Below are 24,649 nucleotides of genomic sequence, written 5' to 3' on the forward strand. Positions count from 1 at the left end.
TCTGGAAGAGAATTGATTGAATTTGAAAAAAAGAAAAAAAAAACAGAAAAGAAAGAAACATTTGAGTGGTTATTAATAATTCTGGGAATGAGCAAATAATCTGAAGAAGTTTCAGACAAATCTTGTTTTTGTTTTATTGTGAAGTTGTGAAAAGACAACATTAATTTCATAAATTTCGAATAATCAATCCGTATCTTAATAATTTTCTTTTAATTCCTTGAATTCCTCAATTTTTCTTAGTTTAATTTTCTTGCTTAATTGTTTGGAAGATTGAAGAAAATTTAAACGCATTTTCAATAATAATACGTAAAAATATAGTGATTAAAAGCGAAGAAAATTTTTTGTTTTTCATTCCAAGAAGCATTATCTAACAACAAAACCATGTGTTTTGTATCATTTTTAGATGTTTTTTTCTTTAAAATATTTACTTTGAAAAAACGAGAGTTCTTTTTTCTGTAAATATTATGTCATTTCAAAATGCTTGTGTTTGAGAGTATTTTCTTACACTGTAGATGTAGTACAGCGTCGCTTTGTCGTATGTTGTATGTATTGGAGTAAAATTAAAATCATAATTTTGAATACTTTACACAAATTATGGGTAAGCGTACTGATTTTTCCATTCTTGTAGGATTATAATATGGCTTTAGCATTGATGTTCGTTGCATAACTTTGTGGATTTAATGCGTTTTAAACAAATTTGAAGAAGAATATCTAAAATTTAAAGGCACTAACCTTTCCCGCCATTTTGTATGAGTTATTGCTTGGTGGCTATTGAGCTGCTGCGCACATTTGCATGGAAAACTAATGAACTTTCTTGAGAATAGAGTAATAATTGTAATTTTTCTCTACTAGTGGGGTTTGACGAATACAAAACATTTCTTACATTCGTAACCCTTTAATCATTTTTTATTGCCATTCCGGGATATCAACAACATTTCCCGCGTTTTGGTGCATCGGGTTATTGACAAAAGCTATGGGGGGCTGTAATGGGTGGGGGAATTAGTCCCCATACTCATCGATTGACATTTCATAATTTTTTCCTGTTTTTGCTGCTTTCATCGACTCATGAAGCGAGGAAAAAAAATAATGTGCTATAATCTGTCAAGTGCACTGCAATGAAAACAGCGTCGGTCTCTCTTTGTTTATAATTTGTCATCATTAAGCCTTTTTGTTTTCTCTTTTTTTTTAATGCTCAGAAGATACGCATTTTGATCAGTATCGATTATTTAAAGTAAGCTTTGAAACGGGAAAATACAATGGCAGTTAACATCTTTCTTTTCCATTTGTTCAGTTTGTTAGGCATTGTTTTCTAATGACGATTAAATTTTAATTGTGATTCTTGTGAAGAATTTTATGAGAAGAGTGATGTTTTCTAATAAAGGTCAGTGAAATATTAATGCTTTTAATTCCGTGATGAATTATTCTCAGTTGTATTTTGACCTTTATGTATCATCAGTAATTAATTTCTGCGTCGAAAGCATTGGATGATATTTTTTCAACTGATCGAGATTTTTTCATTGTTTGTTATTATGAATTTAAATGTTTGTATAATTGATTAACAATCAAAAATTAAGCTGAAGTTAAAATTAATTAAATCAAAAGATGTCCAAATGTAAAGGTATAGTTTCAAAATATTTATTTTCAAGTGAGCAATAATTTATTGTTCTAAAAAAAGAAACTAAAACATAATTATTTATTACTCCTGTAAGTTGCTCCTCACTCAGTGTTTAATAATATCCTCATAGAATTATGAGGAAGCAAAAATGAAAAAGAAGACTCATCAAGATTTTTCTTTCCTAACTATTGGATATAAACAATCTTCTGAACTCAGTGTCAAAATATCAGTGGTAAGGCAGAAAAATTAATTCTTAAATGTGCTCAATTGCAACAGCTCACAAAAATAAGTACTTTTCAGTAATATTTTATTTATACAATTGAGCCTCCATATTTTGAACTTCAACATATCAAATTTTTCTACAGTGGCTCCCAAAAGTGTTGGTACACTTTGAAACTTTTTAGTAAAACCAAAATAACTCAAAACGGAATTTGAATATGAAGTCCAATATTTTTTCACATCATTCATATCATTCTAAATACAACCTATTGGTTTTTTCAAAATATTGACGGATCTTCTTTTTGAAATGGGTCAGAAAACGAAGATACAGAGAAATAACACGCCACAAAAGTCATCGTACACTCAAACATTTTCGAATAAATTCATGATTAAATTATCATATGCCGTTTTATTAATATTTTTGCATTGTGTTGGCCCTTTTAAGTCATTTGGTTTTAAGTTTTTGTTTATTTATTCCTTAATATTGTGCTTATTAGTGTAAAATGGCTGGTATTCGTAAAAAACCACAAACACCATTAAAAATTTGAACTTTTTTCCCACAGTAGTGGTAAATTGGTTTGAAATGTCTCTAAATTAGCCTTTTAAACGCCGTAATTCAAATTTTTAATTTTTACTCTTAATTTTTTGCTTAAATGTCTCAATTTACCTTTAGTATAGCTAACCTAAACATGTTTTGGCGAAAAAATATTTTTAAATAGGAATTTCAGGATGTTCCCATTTGGGAACATCGGCGTTTGGAATGAAGTAAACGGGAGGATTGATCTCGAAACTTTATTACTTCGAAATGGATGAAAAAATATGAATATTTTTGTTTATTTTACATACTATTATACTTTTCTCTTCTGAATGACACTTTTTCTTCCTTATTGTCCATGGTATTGGGGGAAGCAAGATGAGCGGAGTCTTGTTTCACATTCAATGCCCGTTTTCGCACGTTCTTCTGACAAACCGTACAACGTCTCTGAGCGAAGGGGACAAGATAATGGTTATCTGTTTTTAAATTCAGAACAGGAAGATGTGATTTAGGTTCAGGTCTGCTTGACACCTTCACTGAGAGTTAATATGATATCAGCTAGATGTTGCATATAATCCAGAGGAAGTATTTTGAAAAATAACTGCAGGAGATCCATTGCCTGAAGCTCGGGGAATTTTTCAGTCAATTTTTCGAGTTTTTTTCCCGGAAGATTTTCTTCCAACTTAGCATATTTTCCCCACCTGGGATAGGGTTCTTGTTTCCGCTTCTTTGCTTTTGGAGTCGAGCATGAGGTTGTGTTTCCCTTTTGATATCCTGAATTGTGAAGCTGATCATCTGAACTATTTGAACCTGTATCTTCATCGCTAAGCATCAAGTCAACATGGCCGCAGACATCTTTAGGATAAACTTCATTTAAGGCTTCATCGTTTATGTGTTCTTCATCACTCAGACTCGCGTGTTTATCAGGCAGCAAAATACAAAGATCATGCTCGTGTTCGTCATCAAGTTCGCTGTTGGATAAGCTGTGGAAATAATCTAACGCAGCTTCTAACGTTAAAAACTTGCGAGGCATCTCTAGATTGCTGTTTATACGGAATGATAGTTCAAAACACTAAATAGATTAAAACTACATTATTCTGAGTCTAAAAACAAAATCGTTGGTACGTATGAGACTCGCTAAAAGAAACAGAACGCACGTGAGCCGAGTAATGAAATGAAATGATGAAATGAGACTGGTCAATGTTCATAAAAGGCCCTTATCTTTATCTACCCGTCAGTCACGAGATACATTTTAAAAGTGTGAAACACATACAATTCATAGAAAGTGAGTAGGGTAGGAAACAAGAATTCCAACCCCGAAAACGCGATTTACTTATAATAGAGAGAATGCATGAAGGCGGGTGTGAAGGTCATATTTACAATAGAATAGTGATGTGAAGGGCAAGCTGATTGATAAAAAATGTATGTTCGTGAATGAAAGAACCGAGCACGCATATTCAACACAAAACAGATCTTCTACAACAAAATATTTGAAATAAAGAGGAATCACACTCAAATTCCGCAATTGACTAAAATCCCCCTCAAATACTATACTCTAAACGCCGATGTTCCCAAATGCGAACGTGTCGGTTCTTATGGAAATAACTCACAAGAAATAATAATTGGAAATATTTTGTTAAGTTGAAATAAAATATATATGCCCTCTGGCTACTAAATAACGCCAATAAAATATTTCTTACATCTTTTTCTTTAAAAGTAGATACAAAAAAACTTAGACAAATTCTAAGTTCAGAAGTCAAATTTACTTTAATTTCTATCTTGAAATTAAAGTAAATTTGACTTTAATTTCAAGATAAAGGTTAAACGTACTTTAAAAATTGAGAACACTTAAAATAAATTCATACTGTTATGTGTCATTTCAGAAAATATGACAAGTCTAAACAAATAACTAGGTTACTAAAAAAATTCACAAAAAAATGTTCCCATTTGGGAACATCGGCAGGTAAAAGGTTAGTTAATTTATTTGTTTGTATAGTAAAGTGCTTGATAAAATGCTTTAAAGAAAGGAATCGGACCGAAAACAAGGTAAGAAAAGGTCAACCGGCAAAGTTGACAAAACGTGATCGGAGATTTAAAGTTAAAAAAATTATGAAAAATACACATTTGAGTGCTGTAAACGTTTCTGCAGAGTTGAATGAAACATATTACACTTAATTTTCACCTAAAATTGTTTGCCAAGTTCTCTGATTAGCTCTGATTGACCCATTGGTTTTTTCAAAATATTGACGGATTTTTTTATTTTTTTTTGAAATGGGTGAGAAAACCATGAGACAGATAAATAACACCACAAAAATCATCGTACACTCAAATATTTTCGAATAAATTCATGATTAAAATGATCATATGCCGTTTTATTAATATTTTTGCATTGTGTTGACCCTTATAAGTCATTTGGCTTAAATTTTTTGTTTATTTATTCCTTAATATTGTCCTTATTACTATAAAATGGCTGGTATTCATAAAAAACAGCAAACACCATTAAAAATTTGAAATTTTTTGCCCACAGTAGCGTTAAATTGGTTTGATTAACAATATAATGCTACTCTATTTGCAAGTAAGTGTTTGCCGTTTTTTCCATTGTTGCCGGTTTTTACCATTTTTGCCATGGTTTTTTCCATTGTCCCGGCAAAAAACCCAACCCTGGTCGGACGTAAATTGTTCATATTTCACGTAAACCATTGCTCTTAAATATAAATACATAACAAGGATTACAGTTATAAACATGTAAATTATAGGTTACAAATAGTGAAACAAAATTTGCCTAGTAAATTCTGAAGTAGGGTTAGTTGAGGGAAGTGGGTCGCCCCTCTAAAACTGAAATATGCATCTGGTTTTTATATTTTTTTACATTGATCGTGTCATGGTTCATCACAGTGATTAGTTTTGCATATATTTGGGCTTTGTGGAATTTTTTTCTTGGTCAGAGAGTTTATAGTCAAAAAAAATAAATTATTCTTTGGTGAGTTCAAGCAACATTCCTCAAAGATGTGTTTCCCGGTTAGCTTTTATTATTTTTTTATGATCATTAAACCTTTATGTACAGTTTAACTTGAACTGCTAACTGCAACCAGAATTTTTGAATAAAATATTATTAATAACTTTTAGAGGAGGGGTCTCACTTACACCGTAAAATTTCGCTAAAAGTGGTCCCCACACTATGGGGTAAGTGGTTCCCACCATTACAGTGTGGATTTGAAAATCAAAAGCAACTCTGATGAAATTTTTGTGTTAGTGAAATGCAAGACAACATGATTGCTTAATAGAAATTGATAGTTCAGCTACAAAACCTGCTAAAGCTGGTGATTGGTTATTTGTAGAGACCTACCGAGTACTCGGTAACTACTTAGTACTCGGCGAAATTCTGATCAGATACTCTGGACTCTGCCAATACCAAGTACTTGCAAACAAGAAGTTCTGTCTAGAACTATACGAACCTACTTTTCCATATACCCATACTACTTTCTAGTACCTGATCAATATTCTCAAAAATAGCTAAAATCGCAAATCGATTCAAACATATTTTTGCTAATTTCTAGGAATAAAGTATATTCCTCACACATCTAAAAAAATTAGATGCGTAAAAAAAAGCAGCACCTCCACCTTTTAAACAAAGCAGCTAATACACTTTTTTCCCTTTAAAAATAATTCTTCAACAGCTTTCAAAACGAAAAAATAATAATTAAAATTAATAAGCTTATTAAAATAAATACATCATATAAAAAAAAATGTTTCTTTTTACTCTGTTGCCAAAAATAATTTTTTAAATGAATTAATGCACTAACTAGTGTTCCCGCTAGGTCGTTTTTGAAGGGCGCAGCGCCCTGCCCTTTTCCATATCAGCAGAATGCGCCCTGCCCTTCTTTTAGATCGCAAAATGCGCCTCGCCCCTTTCATAAAAAGATGCCTCAACCATCGTTTCGACCTGCGGCAATATTGGGGCAATTTTATTTGTCCAGCGATTGTCTGCAAAAACGCCCATGTCTTATCATTGTTTCCAGCATTTCACCCTGAAAACGGCCCCATAAACAAAAGGGGAAGCAAATACCTAGGCAAAGAGGGGATGAGATTCTCGGAATTCAAATTGGCGTATCAGTACGAAACAAAGGCATGTTCTTCCTTCTACTGAGGGTGGGTTTTTGAAAGGTTGTGGGAAGGTGTAGGGTCTTCTGGGAAGGGATGGTTAAGGCATGCGATGATGAGGCAAACGATGGTTGAGGCATCTTTTTATGAAAGGGGCGGGGCGCATTTCACGATCTAAAAGAAGGGCAGGGCGCATCTTTGTTTCATTGCTTCCCATCCTTGATCTTCTGAGAATCAACAATGAGAGAGGGAATAGCCCATTTTCCTAACATTTAAGCCCTTTTGCCTGTTTTTCGTTTGCACGTGGAAGTTAGGCTTAGCTAATTTTAGCGCATTGCTAGCGATTGTGTAGCAATCTTTTCACATCTGTTTACGGAAAGTTAACTTTCGGATTGTTTGCTAAAAAGAACATAGTACAAAGCTTACTGGGCTAAAATGCAAGGGTTTTTTTTTTAATATCTTGGATTTTTAACCCCCATCCCCAGCCCCCCCCCCCCCCCCCCCCCTAAAAAATCGTTTGAAATGGAAACATATCGCATTGACATGGCGTTCATTCAATTCTTTCCTTTTTGCTAAGTATTTTTATTATATCTTTGTATATGATTCATATAACAGATTATTTAAAACACTGACATAATAAAAAGCATACTTTTGACATACTTGTGTTTTTTTCTAACTAAAATGGTCTTGCAGTGTTCTTTTATAAATATTATACAATTGATTTTAAAAAAAATCACACAATTAAAATGCCGATATATTAAATTTTCACAAAAATTGTCTGATATAAAAATCTAAGCTTGGCCCAAGCTGCTTATGCACTGTATTTAAGAGCGCATACATCTGCTAAAACATTTGTTTTATGAATTTGAATAACTCCAAGAACAAGAAATAGAGCTTAAATAAAGTCTTTTTAGTTTTGCAACTTGCTACCGCTGCATTTTTGAAGCGCTGCACACAGTATTTTTAGTTAATTATTCTATTTGAAGTGTTATACATTTAAAAAAGGAGAATTTACACTCATCATGATTTTGATGTCTACAGGGGTCTGTCCAGGATTTTTCACAGGGTCCGTTTTTTGTGAAAAATTTATTAATTTTGTGAAAAATGAATTAATTTTGTGAAAAATCAAATAATTTCGCAAAAAAAAACTTTTTTTTTTTTTTTTTTTTTGTTAAAATGAAATTTTAGAATGTAGAGATGGCACAAACTGCATCAATTAAACTTAAAGTTGAGTGTTTTCCTCTTCTATGTCGAGAAAATCATTCTGGAGTGGTCTGATATTTGGCGGGGGGGGGGGGGACATCGCTCTCTCAAGTATCAATATTTATATACCATTCTACATTATGTTAAATTATACTAGAAATATTTCGGTACAGTATTTGAAATAATTGTAACAAAAAATAAATTAATAAAATAAAATTCAGAATAGGGTTCAGCATTTAACTTTTTGAACCAAGACACTCTTAAAAAGCACAGAATTTCGTTTAAAACTTATAAATTCCGTGATTTTAACAAAAATAAAAAGATATTTTAATTGTTTACCTTTTAACAAAGCGTAACAATCATCAAAAATTCTAAAAATCGGATTCCCGTAGCGGATGCAAAGAGATCGCAATTCTCAAAGTGAAGGCATCAAAAGTATAAAAACGGCTTGTGAAAGAAATATTTTTGATAAAATTATTTTAAAATTGCATTTTAGAGTCCTATGATAAACATTTCATTAATATCTGTGGACACAGTTGAAGCAAAAAAAAATAATAAATAAATAAATAAATAAATAAAATAAACCATCTATTCAGCATTTTAATTTTTGACTTAATAACAGAAAATGGAATTTTGCTTTAAAAACTTGAAATGAGAGTTCTAACAGAAATAAAAAGACTTTTCATTTATTTGCATCCTAATAAAGCGAAGTTAGCTTGAAAAAAGAACAAAATATGATTCTCATATCGGATGTTAAAAGATTGCATTTTAAAATGTAGACATCTAAAGAAAAAAGAAAAGGTAAATAAAAGAGTTTAAAGTTAATCATCCTTGTTAGCATCGAAAAATCAAAACCCATATAATTTTCTCTCAAAATAACAATTAAACATCGCACCGCACCCACCATAAAAACGCAAATATTGACAAGCTGGTAAAATGATGAGAATATTTTCTAATCAAGTCATTATAAAGGTTAAACGCCAGACGCTAAGCGGTGATAATTTTGAAGTTGGTAACCCTATCTGAAGCGATCATATTTTTCCCCCCACCCTTACTATCCCTTTGCAGTTCTAAGTTCATTTCGCAGATATATATTATTATTGTTTATTAAATCACGAGAGGGGAGAAAAGTGCTTACCAATGCCATTTCAGAAAAGCTTACAACAGGACCGCTGCTAATTAGCTGTGATAAAACAAACAACCATTATATTTATTTGGCAGTAGCAATTATTTATCGCTTGAAAGAGCATAAAGAGCATCGCAAGAGTGCCAGTGCCCATTTTTTTTTTTTTTTTTTTCAAAATTAGCCGATTTTGTGTAATCTGATCCCTTTAATTTGACTTAAAAAAAGGTTCAAAAAATTAGCGGTTTATACACAGAAATATGCGTTATTTTAATTTCAGATTTGCTCTTTCAATAAACAATTTGTGAAAGATCCGATCTTGTTTATCAGAATTTTGTGAAGGGTCCGTTTTGTTTGATCGGGATTTTGTGAAAGGTCCGTTTTGGTTGATCGGATATTTGTGAAGGGTCCGTTTTGGTTGATCGGATTTTTGTGAAGGGTCCGTTTTGGTTGATCGGATTTTTGTGAAGGGTCCGTTAACGGACCCAAATACCCTCTGGCCAGACCCCTGGTCTACTAAAATACTTAATGGCACAATGCACGTTACTAGGCAGTTTCTTTGGTAGGAAGGGGAGATCAGTAATTAAATACTGTTCTTCTTAAATTAAAATTCAAAGGGTTTTGAAATGCCTAGATTTTTTTTTACTCTTATAGGTAGTTAAAATTATGGCCTGAAAAATGTTGAAAAACATCCAAAGCCAAGTTTCAGCATTAGCTAAATGTTCCTATGGAGTGTGGAAAATGTGCTTAGCTTAGATGGCATTTGTGTATGGGGGAGGGGCTGACCCTATTCTGAAGACAAGTGCATTTTCTGGATGAAATCATATTTAATACTAAAGTCTGTGGTGACGGCGATCGAGGGGGGGGGGGAGCGTCATGGTGCAGACTAGACTGAATTTTTGAAAGGTGTTTTAAGTATTATTTCTCCTCTTGATTTTTTTTTTTTTTTTTTTTGGGTAGGGGGGAGGGAGCACTCAGTACTTTTTGAATGGTGCATCATCGGTCTTGGGGGGGGGGGACACCGCATTGAAGTAGTGTCCTTTTTAAAAAAGTACCCCTTTCAAAGACCAGCACCCTGCCCTTTTTTTTTCTAGAGTGAATTGACAGGTATTGCCTGAAGCTGATTCAGTAAGACATAAGAGGTTGACAAGTAGCTTGAAGAATCAAGCTGTATTTTGAATTCCTTGTTCTTTGTCTTCTTTTGAAAACCAATTTACTATGACGAAGCACTCCAAAGCTGTTGTTCCAAATTCACTCCAAGATACAATTTCAAAAGTGGAGGTTTCTTAGTATTTGTTGCCTTAGAAAAATTTTCATTTGCATCTTTGAATGATTTATCTGTTAACTTACTGGTATATTTTTGATGATTCTGAGTTTGCAAAAAGTATAAAATTATCTGATAAAAAGTTAAGTACGTAATAAATTTTGGACTTGCACCTTACTTTAAATCGCTCCTAATTAAGGATATATTTTTATCATTTTGTAATTCACTTTGGTGAAACAACAAGGCAAGTAAAGAAGCAATTGGACATACATTTATCCTGCTGGTATGTGGCATGTACTTCTACTTCATTATATCGTGGCCTCAGAGCAACAGTAAGATATCTTACTGTTATTTCTGGGATATGATGTCTTACTGTTGCTCTGAGGCGACGAATATGGTACTGTGTTGAAGATAAAAGGTTGAATGCACTTTAATTTTCAAGATTGAATTTGAAGCTTTTTATCATCCAATATGAAAATCAAGCTTATAAATTATATTTTAAGTTAGATAAACTTATTTTTTTGTTGTCCGAAAAATGCCCTAAAATTTCATCAAAATTGCATCCTAAATTTTTTGAAATCACCACTCTAACCCCTGCTGTAATTGCTTTGCCCTTCTCCAGGCAATCAAACAGGATCTCTTTTGCACCCCAAAACATGTTGCTCAAACCCTTTTTAACAGACGGATTAACTTCTCTCTTTTAGATGAACACTGGCTTCCACCCACTGTTTTGATTGTTTCGCTTCTGGAATGTAGTAGTGAACCTATGTCTGACCCATGGTGACGAATTGCTGTACAAAAATGCTCCAATCCCTATTAAAACAACCCAAATATTGCTGCGAAAATCTGATTTTAATCGGCATTCAGCTAATGTGGCACCCATCTTGCGCCTAGCTTTTGCGTTCCCAATTCTTTGTGCCTGATGTTTCATATCCTTTCTTCCTATATTCTCACAGCCTGCTGCTCAGAAGGAGTCAAGCAGTTTTGCAGTTTTATGTAATTATTTGCTAAATCATTTTCAATTTAAATTGGAATAAAGTTCTTTCCCATAATATGACCATCATTTTTGTTTTTTTATGTGTGAGAAATTTGAATTTTCATATTGTGACAATAAAGATAATGTCATAAGGTATGTATGACAACCGCCAAAACAGGATACTACTAAATTTGCGACATACGTTCAGAACAGAAGCCTGAGCTGCAGAACAATTCCGTTCAAATGTGAGAGGAAAACTCAGACAAATTTTCTGCAGAAATTCTACAGATTTCTGTGAATTCCTGCAAAAACTGCGGATTTTCTGCAAAGATCTTCCAACTCAACTAAAATTTTGCACAAATTCTGCAGAGTTCTTAAAATTAGAAGAAAGTCTTAAATTCTCGGAAATACAATAACTCATCTGAAAGCTCCTGAAAAGTTTGAATTTGAAAAGTCACTTACAGGAACTTTAGATTTACTTTAAACTTAAAGAAATCTGCAGATGCAAAGTTCTGTTTTGAATTAAAAGATATTGGTAGAAAATTGGCAGTTTCTGCCGAAATTTCATGTTCTAAATCTGAAAAGATTCTGATTTTTCTAGCGTTTTTGTTTCCCCCTTCTCCTTATTTTTCCCAATCAACCTTCATCCACTGCAATTTTCTCCATACGCGTATGTTTGGGAAACATGTCAACATTGAAACACGTCCATTGTATCTTGTTTGAGATTTCAATCCTTTTGCAACCTGAAAATATTTGAATTTAGAAAGTTTTGAAGTATTTTGTTATTTGCTGGTCAAACTCGGCTCATTTTATTTACTGTATTAGTAATTTATTTATTTATTAACATTATTTTAGTTTCTCCTTCATGGCCATGTAAAATTAACCAAAAAAAAAAAACGTAGTTGGTTGCCTAGGTTCGGATTTTTATAAAATTTTCTACCTTTGGCTCTTTCTATGCATTTTATAAAGCATATAAAATATTTTTTGATACTCTCAATCGGTTTAGGTTTCAACAGAAATAATGCATAGCAGCAGTGAAGTTTTAAAAACTGGAAAAAAAAAAATCCTCCTGTATGAAACGATTTTGATTTAGGGCCCCCGATTTGTAGAACAGGTCACGTGAGTTGCTTGAAGTACTTGCAGAAAAATTTTGGTTAAATGATTTTATAGGTTGCAGAACATTGTCACGTATTCTGCTGGGGATGACAACTGATGTGTGTATGCATCAGTAGCGTTAAATGGTAACTTTTTTATGATGTGTATGTAAAATTTAATCATTATTTTTTTTTTTTTTTTTTTTTGTATGTGTGTCCCATAAAGCCTATGATTTTTCAAAATTTGTCCTATATTTTGTCAGTTGGTCACTTTGAACCCTGTTACTGCCAAAGTTGAACTTCATAAAAGTAAAAATAGTTACATTCTTCCCAAAATAAATAATTTTCATTTTTACCGCTTTGGCAAAAACGCGGCAACCCTAGCTGAAACATTCTAGGAAACTACAAAAATGAATCACAAAATTCATGCAAAGATGTCGTGTTGGATGTTGTAATTATGGCATTTCTTTTTCCAGTAAGGAAAATTTTTTTTTATATGGATGATCTAAAATCTGAGGACCGGTCACATATTTCTGTGGACCAGTGCTGGTCTGCCAGACCTCGTTGGTTGAGAATTGCTGTTCTATACTATGCTTTGTTAATATTAACCTCTTAAAAACCTATTTTATCATTTGAAGTTAATTCATCGTGCATGGTATTCTTACAGATGGACTCCCCTTCCGACATCAGAATATGTCTCTTTCCACGGAATATGATTATCAGCAAGCAATGGCTCAACACGCAGCTGCCGTCAATGCTGCCAACAGTTCATCTCTACACTCAGCAATGGCTCAGATTCCAACTTTGCCAGCAGCTTTAAACCTCACTGTGAACTCTGTAAATCAAGGTTACTCTTCATCTGGTTTGGGCAATAGCAATGCGTATCATTATTCCTATGGTTCTTTGGCATCTTCAGGTGGTGGAAGTGGCAGTGGAAATAGCGTAGTTGGCCAGCATCATGTTGGACATGTAGGTCATCACCACCATACAGGTGGTGGTAAATCAAAAAAGAAATACAAGTTAAACAAAGACGGTGTTCCTCCTCCTAAAAGAGCAACTACAGCATATATTCACTTCACACAGTGGTATAGAGAAGAACTGAAACGAAGTGGGAGGGAAATACCCAAGGTAACTTTAATTTGAATCCTTAACTCTTGAATGAAAGTTTTATAAAATTTGATAACTTTGCATTTTTTGGGGGGGGGGGGGGGATAAACTGCTTTTAAAGGCCTCTTTTTTTTTGGCTTACAAAATATATTTTTTATGTTTTTACTTCAGTTGACTAAAAGTGGACTTGACCTCACAGTATGTGTTTTCAAAAATAAAAATCCTTATTTTTTTAGACATTATTTAGATTTGCAAGAATTGCACCATCCAGAGAGTTACATTTAGTTGTGCTTTTAGAAATAACACTTGAAACATTCAAGTAGGACCAAGAATTTTATTCATGCTTAAAAACCAATGGAAATTTTCCAAGCTTTGGGCAGACAATTCATACCAGACTTTTCCATTTACTTTCAGAACAGTCTGTCCTTTTAATAGCAATCCTTTTAGATGCCATCATGGGTGCAAGACCTTCCGTCTCAGGACGGATTTCCGTCTTGGACAAATTTCCGAGACGGAGGTCGGGACGGAAAGAAATTCGATGCCTTTCTTTCAGTTTTTACTTAAAAAAGAAAAATTGAGTGTTTGAAAAATATGCTTTAATTACTGGACCGTTCCAAAACCACGAATTTACATTGATATTCTCTCGGTTTTCCGCCATGGGCTTGTTTTGTTTGCAACGTGCTTTTGGAGGAGTGGCTTTTCGACTCGCGTCGTTTGACTTTTTTTAGGTATAGCTCTGTTATTTCCAACTCACTGCATTGCAGACCGATGAGTTACTCGCTATTCTCCCTGTTTTTTCGAAATAATGGGCTCTAATTGAAAATTTAGCCTTTTCTCATGCTATTTTCGATCATTCTTTCATTTTTTTCATTTGCGGATTTTTTTTTTTTTTTTGCAAACTTTACACGCATAAATGAAAATTATGTACGCTCTCAAAATGTCTTAAGAGCTGAATCTGAATCACCGATTGAGAGTGATTGCTGACCAGATGAAATGTTTTCGCCACATCAAAGGGCGTCCATATACCAGGTAAAACGGAAACTATCAGGGATTTTGAATATTTCAATGAAAATGGGAATTTTGGAAATAATCGAGGGGAAATTTCAAGCTGGTTGGAAACACCGATGGGCAACCGTTCCTGCATTTTTGACAAAGACTTGAGGAATCACTAAATTCCAATGTCATTGAATCTAACACTCGCTAGAATGTAAAAATGGGAGGGGGGAGAGAGAAAGAAAAGGAAAAAAATAACGGCAACACAAATTTGCGAAAAAACGCAACACATCACCAAACTTGCACCCATGGATGCCATTTAAACGCTAACTGTCACGCTAAACTGAATCAACTGCATTTTTTAGAATAACTTAATACTGAACTACATTTCAGACTAACTGCAGTGCAGAGAAAAAATTAAAGCAATTTTGCACTGGGAAGATTACTATTAGACGTCTTCTAAGGCTCCTCACCTATGGTCGCTTGTCCAACCCGCCTATTTCAGTACATTAATTAATGAGCAATGCATTACTTCCCTAACTTATCCTTTTTTTTTTTTTTTTTTTGCTGGAAACATTCCACAGGGTCACGACAGACCAGGGAGATCAGGGAAAACTCAGGGAACTTTATCACTCAGGGAAATATCAGGGAATATTGAAAAAATAATGAAAATTCAGGGAAAATTGATCAAATGAAGAAAAATAAAATTTCTTTGCAAAATGATGTACTTTAGTTCCTTGAAAATTTTCCACCAATTATTTGTTGTATTAAAATTGAATTTTGACTGAAAATCAAATTTGTTTTTGCCATGGTATTATTCGCTGTCACTTCAGATTACATGCAGGTTTTTTTTTTTTTTTTTTTTTTTTTTTTTTTTTTTTTTTTTTTTTTTTTTTTTTTTTTTTTTTTTGACTTCAAAACTCTTTTATTTTAAAACCATACACATATATATTTTGAAATTATTACTAATTGTTTTTTTTTTTTTCCATTTCCATGTTGTTTGTTACTAAAGTAATCTGATTTTTTTCGACAACTAATGAAATCATTTGAAATTGAGTTGTGTAAATAAGTAAATATATTTTTATTATTTTTTAATGGTTAAAATGCTGTATCCATTCATTAAAACCTAAGTTCTTGATTAGGGAATAGCTCAGTATGACTAGTTGTTGGAAGATTTCAATTTGTTTCACATAAATATGTCTATACCACCCTGTGCAAGTAAAGGGTAGTAACCACAGTTTTTGCATTTTTGTCATTCTATGGTACTTGATGTAAGTGTTTGTAATTGAAGTCGTAAAACTTTTCGGCTGTCTTTGGCTATGTCAAGAGGGTGGGGGGAGGTGGCTCTCTTCAGACGAAATTCTGAAACTTGAGTGTTAAAAGTGCAACTTTAGACCATCTTGGAGTTTGGGGTCCCCCTTCCCCGAAAAATATTCAAAGCTGAAGTAGTCAGAACTCAGTTTTAGGTAATCTTTAAAGGACTAAAGAACAGGGAATTCGAAGGTTTTCTCTCAGTAAATTTTAGAACTTAAATTCTTAAAACTTTGGTGATGGAAAGGGGGAACTGCAAATTTAAGTCAAACTTAGGGAACTTAGGGGAAGGAGTTTAGGGGGGGGGGGGGGCTCTCTCCACCGAAAATCTTTCAATGCTGAGGTATTGAAATGCTATTTTGGCTATTTTTAAGTGAGGTAAGAGTTAAAGAATTCAAGGGTCTTTCTCAAAACATTTTCGAAATTGAAGTCTTAAAACTTTCGGTTGTCTTTGGCATTGTGGGGAGGGGAGTTGCTCTTTCAATAGAAAAATAAATCCTAAACACAAACTTACCCTACCTTTAGTAAACACAATAAAAGGGGGGGGGAATTCCGCCGCCCAGCTCGAAAAATTTCCGTTTCTGAAATTCTAAGAGCTTTGCGCTATCTTTGGATGATTAAAGGGGGAAGAGTGTAGGAAGCTTCTTTCAAAAAGTTTCCGAAATCAACGTATTAAAACTTTTAAGCGGACGTAAATCATGTTTATAGATAAGGGGGTACTATTCCTGGAAAAAAGTTTAGAAACCAAAGCCTTAAAAATTCAAATTTAGGACATTTGTGGTGAACTCAGAGGAAGAGGTTCGGGAGTTCTCTTCCTAAAATTTTTTGATGCTGAAATATTTAAAACGCCAGTTTAGGCTATATTTGAGTGCCTTAAGAAGGATGTGATTCGGGGCTCTGCCTGGGGTTCACCTAATTAATGAATATTGGAAAATGTACCTAGTTTAAAAAATATATGTACTTTACTGAAGCGTTTTTTTATTGCTGATTTCATCACCTGCTATCTCATTAAAGAATTCTTTTTCAAATGAAGACTGTATGGGAGAATGGTGCCACATCATTATCATTAGTCGCCCATACTCTTCCCCCACCTTTCTTTTTTTTTCTGGTTTGTTGGCGCTACATTGGGTAGACTTTCCGATCAGAACTAATTTATGTTGCAAAAGTGAAAATCTTATGTCCTGCGCAATTTTTTTGCTGCAATAAAAGTGTTTGCGTTTTTGGAACTTCAATTTCGAAATTCAAAAAATGCAATATTAGGCCATTTTTATAAAGTTCAGGGAAAAGAGGGATTCTGGGACTCTTACATCAATTATTTCAATCTGATAGTCCCAAAACCACAATATTGGGCGACCTTCAAATGGTGTTCAGTAGGGTTCCTGAACTCCATCCCTTCGATAATGCATTCAAAAAGCATATAAGCGTTATGAAAGATGGAGTACAGTTTCGTTTTTTAAAGCTTCAATTTCGGGGAGAGCCAAATCACCCCCCTCCTTTCTCTTTCTCTAATATTTTTGAAGGTCGTCCAATATTGTGGTTTTGGAACTATCAGTTTGAAATAATCGATGTAAGAGTCCCTGAACCCCTCATTTCCTTGAACTTTACTAAAATGGCCTAACATTGCATTTTTTAGACTTCAATTTAAAAAAGTTTCTAGGGGACAGCATTCTGACCGCCCGTTATTGGCAGTTTTTAGATTTTTAGAATTATGATAATCAAAATACTTATATATTACAATTTAAAGGCTTAAAATTTTAATTAAATACAGATTCCAAAACTGGCATTGTTGAAATTATATTTATACACACAAATTTTTCCTTAAGCATGCATGCGGCGGGGGGGGGGGGGGGGGCTGAAAATATTTTCCGTCTTGAACACATCACCAAACTTGCACCCATGCTCTAGACTAGAAAACACCCTTAAATCAAAAAGTAATGTTTGGGAATGAAGTCTCCTTGACAAGATCCTTCGAACAAGCAAAAGTTTGTTCGAATAGGTCTGTTCACTCATAACTTATTGATGTGAACAGACAGACCGACCAACATATTTTACCATTCTCAAAACCGCACTTTCAAATTGTTAATTTTTCATTATTTTTAAAAATATTTTTAAGATGCATTAAGCCTTCTTTCTTGCTTTTTTTTTTCCTTTAATTTTATCGAAAAGTAGGCTAAGACGAACTGGTGAAATCAAAAAATAAGTCTGAGAGCAAAAAAATAAATATTTTTTAAATGGGAGAGGTGTTTAATTTTTTTCTCCAGAAATATCTTTGTTGAAACAAGCTGTTTTGCTTACACATGTAAGAATCTGAAACCAAGTTCATAAAATTTTAAAAAATAAATAAATTTCAATAATTAATGAAAATTTTTTTAGAACCTTGTTACGCTTTAGTCGAGATTGGAAAATATTCAATTCAGTGCTATTACACGCGTAATTAAATTTTTTAACAAAACTTTTTATTTATTTATTGTTACAATTTCTACAATCATCATTTTCATAAGTTATAAGTTTTTGCAGAACACACTTTTTGGATTGAAATTATTAGCTGTATTAGAGATGAGACTTTGTTCTTATTGTCCCAAGTACCAATTTTGAAATCAATTCAAGTCACTATTGGAGTGAAATTCAATATAGAGTTGAATGATAATAAACATTTTGATGCTTTGAGTGTAATTGCATGCATAATATGAAGTGAATGAAAAAGTTATGATATTCATGTCCTTTGGAATGGGTTTCTTTGATATGTGTAAATTTTTTGTTTGTTTTGCTACAAACACTTCTATGTCACAAAATGGGCATGACCGTATGCACATCATTGTTTTTATTTTGAAGCACAAAATTTTTTTTTTTTTTTTTTTTGTGTATTGGTACACAATGATTCTTTACAGTTGAATATATCATGCTTAAAAGCCAAAGTTTAAAATTCCAGGAATAAAGTGCAAATATATTAATAAAACTATCTCATTTGTAGAAATGGATTGAGCGCCCAGTAGCAGAGACGTGAGACGTGCTTTGCAGATTTTTTAGAGGCCTGCAAACAATTTTACAAAAGAACAAAAAGAAAGAAAAAATAAATAAATAAAATTTAAAAAAAAAAAAATACAACTTGATGGATGCTTTCAGCATATCAGCTAGAAACATAGTCGCCATATTCGGTCATTCGCAAGATCGAAGTAGATAAGATGCTTAAGTGCCTAAGTTTTCAAAAACGAAGCAGAATTGGATGTTTTATTTAACAGCAAACTAATGAAAATAACTTAAAATGTGCAGCAAATCTTTTTTTTATTTTATTTTTTTTAAGTAATTTTTTTGAGAAATAGGTTTTAGATTTAAAATTTCACCTTATCCTCATTGCTTTGGACGCAAAAGCGCTAAAAACTTTTCAACTAAAGTGTAATCTCATGAAGATTTTTATTTTTAAATAATTTTTTTGCAACAAATTCAAAAATTTATATCTTAATTTTTGGTGTAGTCGCCATGTTTGGTCATTCCCAAGATGTTGGTACGCAAGACTTGGTAAGTGCCTACTCTTTCATAAACATAATTGGATGTCTATTGCAATGCAAACTGCTGAAAATTATGCAAAATGTGCCATTTTTTCGAATAATTTTAAATTATTGTCTTAAAAAATGCAAAATTTTATCTTCAGAATGTTAATTTATCTTTATTGCTTTAGAGGCTAATGTTCTAAAAACTGACTATTTCATCTAAGTTGTAGTTTTTTAAGGATTTTGAATTTTTTTCTACTTTTATGTTACAAATTCAAAAATCTATTTAGAATCATGCATTTTTCGCTTTAACGCCATGTTTGGTCATTTGCGAGATGGAAATAGACGAGACTATTACTTCCCTAAGTTTCCAAAAACAGAATTTGATGTTTAACTCTATATAAACTATTGAAGATTACATATAATGTACAATAAATCATGTTTCTTTTTAAATGATTTTCATAAAAAATTTGTATTACCTGCACAATTGTATTTGCTTTGGAAACTTTGCTACAAACTGAAACATTCATCTAAAATGCAGTTTTCTGCCAACTTCTCATTTACTAATTTGTTTATTGATTAATTTTCTGGAAAAAAATTTGAAAACCTATTTTAACTTAAATTTTCCATATTTAAATAAATATGTATTGAATAATTGCTTTTCATAGTGCGCAGAGTTCTATTTATTTTTATGAAAGTAGTGAAAACTGCCCCCCCCCCCCCCCCTCCTGTTTTTTTTTTTATATTTTAAAATTCGGCGACAGTGGTGGCCACTAAGTTTTCCAGGTATAGTGGCCACTGGCCAGTTGGAAAATTTCTGAGTCTTAAGCTTTACTTGCGTATTTTATAAAAACTTAAAATGATTAAAACTGATAATAATGCAGCAGATTATTTTCAACTGCCCAAAATAGTGTTGCAGACTGGCTAGAAAGTTTCTGCTACTGGGATTGAGCGAAATATGTTGTGCAACTTATCTTAAACTAGTAGTAATTTGTGTGAATAAATGTATTTAATTTTATAAAAAAAAAAATTTTTTTCTTGTTAGATTGGAGAATTTGGAAAAGAATGTGCTGCTAAGTGGAATGCTATGAATGAAGAACAAAAAGAACCTTTTCTAGATTCAGCAGCAAGAGATAGAGAACGCTATAAACGTGAAGTATGTGTATCTTCTATGTAAAATTTGTAACTATTTACAGTTTAATGAGACACACTTTTGATTTCTTTATAAGAGTTTTCTGTAATTAAAATCCAAAAAAAAGTTGGCTGCGTCCTAGACCTGCAAATATCCCATCTGCAAGAAAGTATCTTTGCAAAAAAAAAAGTTAAAAATTAACAACCAACCACTGAATGAAATTTCAAACATATGAGCATTTTTTGTGAAATGTGATTTTCAAAATAAATTTTTTTACGTAGTTAAAAACAAAAGATATAATCAAAAATTAGATTTTTGTAACATACTAGTTTTGTAATTGTTTTATAGAATCACAATATTTCAATTACTTTTCTGTAGCAATAATTTGCAAAACAAAGTAGAATGACATGCATATTAAATATAATCCAACATCAATGATTGTCTAAAATATGCTTTTTTAAAAGTTTGGAAAGTAATTAAAAGATTAGCTGGTGTGATACAATACGCATCAGCTAATGCAAAAATATCTTACCATTCACAGCAAATCTTTAACTAATAATAAAGCTCAAAGTTTTATCTGGATATCTGTCTGGATCTCTGTGACACCCATAGTACCTAAACCATTCGGCCGATTTCCGTGAATTTTGGCATAAAATTAATTTGTAATATACAGGGAGCACCTCAAAGAGATTTTTCGAAAATTCAATTTTGTTCTTTTTCTATTCCAGTTCTAAGCCTATTTTTTACATAAATTTGATAATATGGGAGAGAAATATTTCATTCACATTTTCAATTCAAGTGTTAGGTCATTCGAAAGCTTGAAATTTTATGAATAAGAAGTTTGTTCAGAGTTTCTACAAGCGTTAGGAGAACTGTAGGAATTGTTTAAAGAAAACCACAGTCCAAGGCTTACCTTCAGCAAGCAAATGATTCTAAATGATTAAGCTTGAGAATAAAATTAAAAAACTAAAGATAGATGGAAATTATTTTGGAAACGGATATTAACTTTTGTATATTACCATGGTTACCATTGTTAATTAAATATTATATGCTATGCTAAGTAATGCATGTTTTATTACAGATGTCTATCTATAAACCAGCAAGAGATGCAAATAAACCGAAGCGCCCTGGTACAGCATTTATGATTTTCATGGCTGATTTTCGAAAAGAAATGGCCGGAAAGGAGCCAGAAGGTGGAGTTGCAGCCATGGCAAAACTTGGTACTGTGAATTTTAAATTAAATATTCAATTTTATATTGAAAATTTGCTTTTTAACCTGCCAAATTTTAGAGGAAAATAGACCAGCATTTGAAAATGAAATCCTTCTATTGATTTTTTTTTATGTGTGCTGCATTTATTGTTTTATGTTATTAATGGTGCACAACTTAATTATTAATTTACTCTACTAATAATTTATTTCTTTTAATACTTTTATTTTATAAATGACTAATTCTTATGTTCCAGTTAACACTATACAGAGACATTACGCCAATTTTGCTATTTTATCAGAGCAATAAAAATTTGAAGATAAACGATAATTATTTGTTCAAACTTACCCAATGTTAAAAAAATTTCAAAATTGCAAAAAAAAAAAAAAAGAGCATTATTAAGAAATAAGTAAATACTGTAACGGACCCGCTGCGGCTTCCAACTTTCTCGAAAGGATGACACAGTTCTTGATTAAAAATACAGGAAATTTATTTACACTATGTACAGGAAAGAGCGTCAACAACTGCTAAATTAATCATCAGCAATTAAACAAATATCACTCAACACCGTAAACTCAACGTTTACACACGTATTTACTTCCAAATACGAAAACAACACAGCGAAATGCCTCGCTATAAACAGAGCTAATACACACTCTCAGTACAAATTCTCAATCGAAACTAACTTTTATCACGCAGGATGCTTTTATAAACATCGAAGAAGTTTCCACAACATTCTTACCGCTTCTCGAAATGCGTAGACCGTTATCAAATTTTATCAATGAAAAGAAAAGGAAATAGGGGAGCGTATACTTCAGCCGAATGAAAAGGGGTTGTATATTCATTGCGGGAAACTATTTACAGGTTACGTTACTACAATAATTACTATTTGCAGGATTTGTAACAATACCTTTGTGCCAAAAAGTAAAAGGAAATATTACAATATTAATTTGGACAACAATGCAGAACTGCAGCATACACGTGTTTTGGGTTTACAAGCAACCCTTTTGGCAATTTCGTGCATAAGTGAACTTATGCATGAAAAGATTTCCAACCAAAGCATTATTCTCCAAAAAATGAATTTCAGCCTTTTTGAGACACGCAGCAGTGTCTCGGCCAAGTTCGGAAATCAGAAAATAAATGGGTGGTGCTTCTGCCGGTGTGTATCTTTTACGAAATTTTGCATGTCTAATGGAGCTCCATAGAAAACCTATAACCGTAAATTTCATGAACATACCTCTTATAGTTATGGAAGTAAGATATGAAAAGTGTCAATTTTTGCACTGACTGACTGATTGACTCTCATCAAAATGTTAACGTTCTTCAAGTGACTCACATACTTGAAATTCGGCATAAAGATAGATTTTCATGTATATATAAAGGAAAAAATCTAATAAGTCAAAAACTACATTAATATAGCAAAAAAACTACTTTTTTATGAGCATCACACTTTACGTCACAATTTTAAATGTTTCACCAAATAAATCAAAACAAAACGCCTATCTACTTATTAGCCGTTGCCAAAACAAGGTTGTTGAAGTTACAAATTAAAAGTTTTATTTTTAAGCAAAACAAACCTTGAAACGAGACTAAAAGTTCCGTTAAACTGAAAAATAAACCGTCAAAACTGGGGGAAAAAAACCCTTTAAACAAAACAAAACAAAAATCACTAAACTTAAAATCAGGTTATAAGTTCTTGATTCATTTGTTTTACTTATTTCAGCCATCATTAGCCAGTAGAGTGATTGCAACGCTTCCTGTAGTTTATTTGAAATACAAGTTAAGCATTGAAATGGAAACTAAACAACAAATAAATGTGTCAGAGTTCTATTAAAATGTAAAATTACAGTATGAGGAGCAAAAATGGCAACAATAATTTCAGGTTTGGGGAAATGTTTTGCCAATTTGTTGTTGGTTGCCAGTTTGGCATGTTCTGCAATCTATGTTATGATTATTCCCTAAAAAATATAGAAATTATGGGAAGATTTTGAAAAGTCTTAGCAATTTTTCCAATTGTCACCAAATTAGTGAACTCCAAAGACCAAGAGCTAATGTATTTCAGGCTTGCTGAAAGTGCCAGAAGCTAACAGTTATTGCTCAAAATTGGCAATCGTTCCAAGCCTCCAGTTACCTAAATATCCTTGAAATTACTAATTTAAAAAAAATCCAGTGCACCGCAAAATCAAGGGGGGGGGGGGGGAGCCATATATTTTTACATGCTTATCCATTAGAGTGTCTAAATAAGAACATAACCTTTGATTTAGCTTTTCAAACAATGATATCCCAACAACAATGATAAACAATGATATCCCAACAAAACATAAATGTGAAAAAAGCATCAAGTTCTGTCGAAGTGTGGTAGGCGTAGTTGTTGTCACTGCCGAAAGATTTCAGATTAAAAGTTACCAAAATAGCAGTTCCTCATTGCTGTTGGACTGTCCAAAGTTCTTCAACTCTTTAGGAAACTATTTTTTACTTGCTTTGATATCAAATTTTAAACTTACGGCAAGCTTTAATTGTCAATAAACAGTACTCAAACCAATAGTGCTACTCCAATTATTAAGTAACTTTGAAAACTTAAGATTCAATATCAAGGGAAGTAAAAAATAGTTTTCTAAATGAAATGAAGAACATTGAACAATCAAGCATCTATGAGGAACTGCTACGGAACTTGGTACCCGTTAAATCTGAAATCTTTTACCCATGTTAGCGAGTACTCCTACCGCATTGCGACAGAACTTGGCACCTTTTTACATTTATGTGTTGTTGGGATTTTATGTATCCGGCACTTTCAACTTTGACTCGTTAAATGTATTTTATATTCCAAAGATGCATTGCAGTCAAATTCTCTTATAAGGAGCACAAAGGGACCGCAATATTTGCTGATTATAACCAAGTGCCTATCAAAAACAAGTTCTTGAAAATAATTATTAAATTTTATACATGCTTGTACTGTTTTTCTGTACAGTTTGTTATTTGCTTTGAACTGTCTTATTGTTCCTTTTTTGATTTAACGTGGTCCAACAAACACCCTCATTTGCATCCGTGGATTCAAAGTAGTTTGAAGTTTTTCAGCTCTTTCGAAGCCAAGTATGTTGAGTTCTATTCATTTTTTTCTCATCTGCATTAGCTTGAATTTGAGCTACAATATCCTCGGAAGTATGTCTCAAAAATGATAGCATTCGCTAAAACAAATATATAATTTTTAAATGCTCCTCTACTCCACCTATTTTTAAAAAATGTTGTGTCATCACTTGTTCTCAGGTTTTGTGTCTTATCT

The 24,649-nt window shown here is 32.6% G+C and overlaps 1 protein-coding gene across 1 annotated transcript in view; it reads left to right on the top strand.

The window, feature by feature from the left end:
- Window positions 1-511: 511 nt before the first annotated feature.
- The window catches only part of LOC129217113 (high mobility group protein 20A-like), a 32,239-nt gene continuing 8,101 nt past the window's right edge, over window positions 512-24,649 (top strand). Inside the window, exons 1-4 of the mRNA XM_054851364.1 lie at window positions 512-598; window positions 12,798-13,258; window positions 20,075-20,185; window positions 21,243-21,381. Of these exons, the coding sequence (XP_054707339.1) occupies window positions 595-598; window positions 12,798-13,258; window positions 20,075-20,185; window positions 21,243-21,381 (715 nt within the window). The 5' untranslated portion in view covers window positions 512-594. The remainder of the gene's footprint in view (window positions 599-12,797; window positions 13,259-20,074; window positions 20,186-21,242; window positions 21,382-24,649) is intronic.

Source organism: Uloborus diversus, chromosome 2, assembly GCF_026930045.1.
Source record: "Uloborus diversus isolate 005 chromosome 2, Udiv.v.3.1, whole genome shotgun sequence".
Taxonomy (NCBI): Eukaryota; Metazoa; Arthropoda; class Arachnida; order Araneae; family Uloboridae; genus Uloborus; species Uloborus diversus.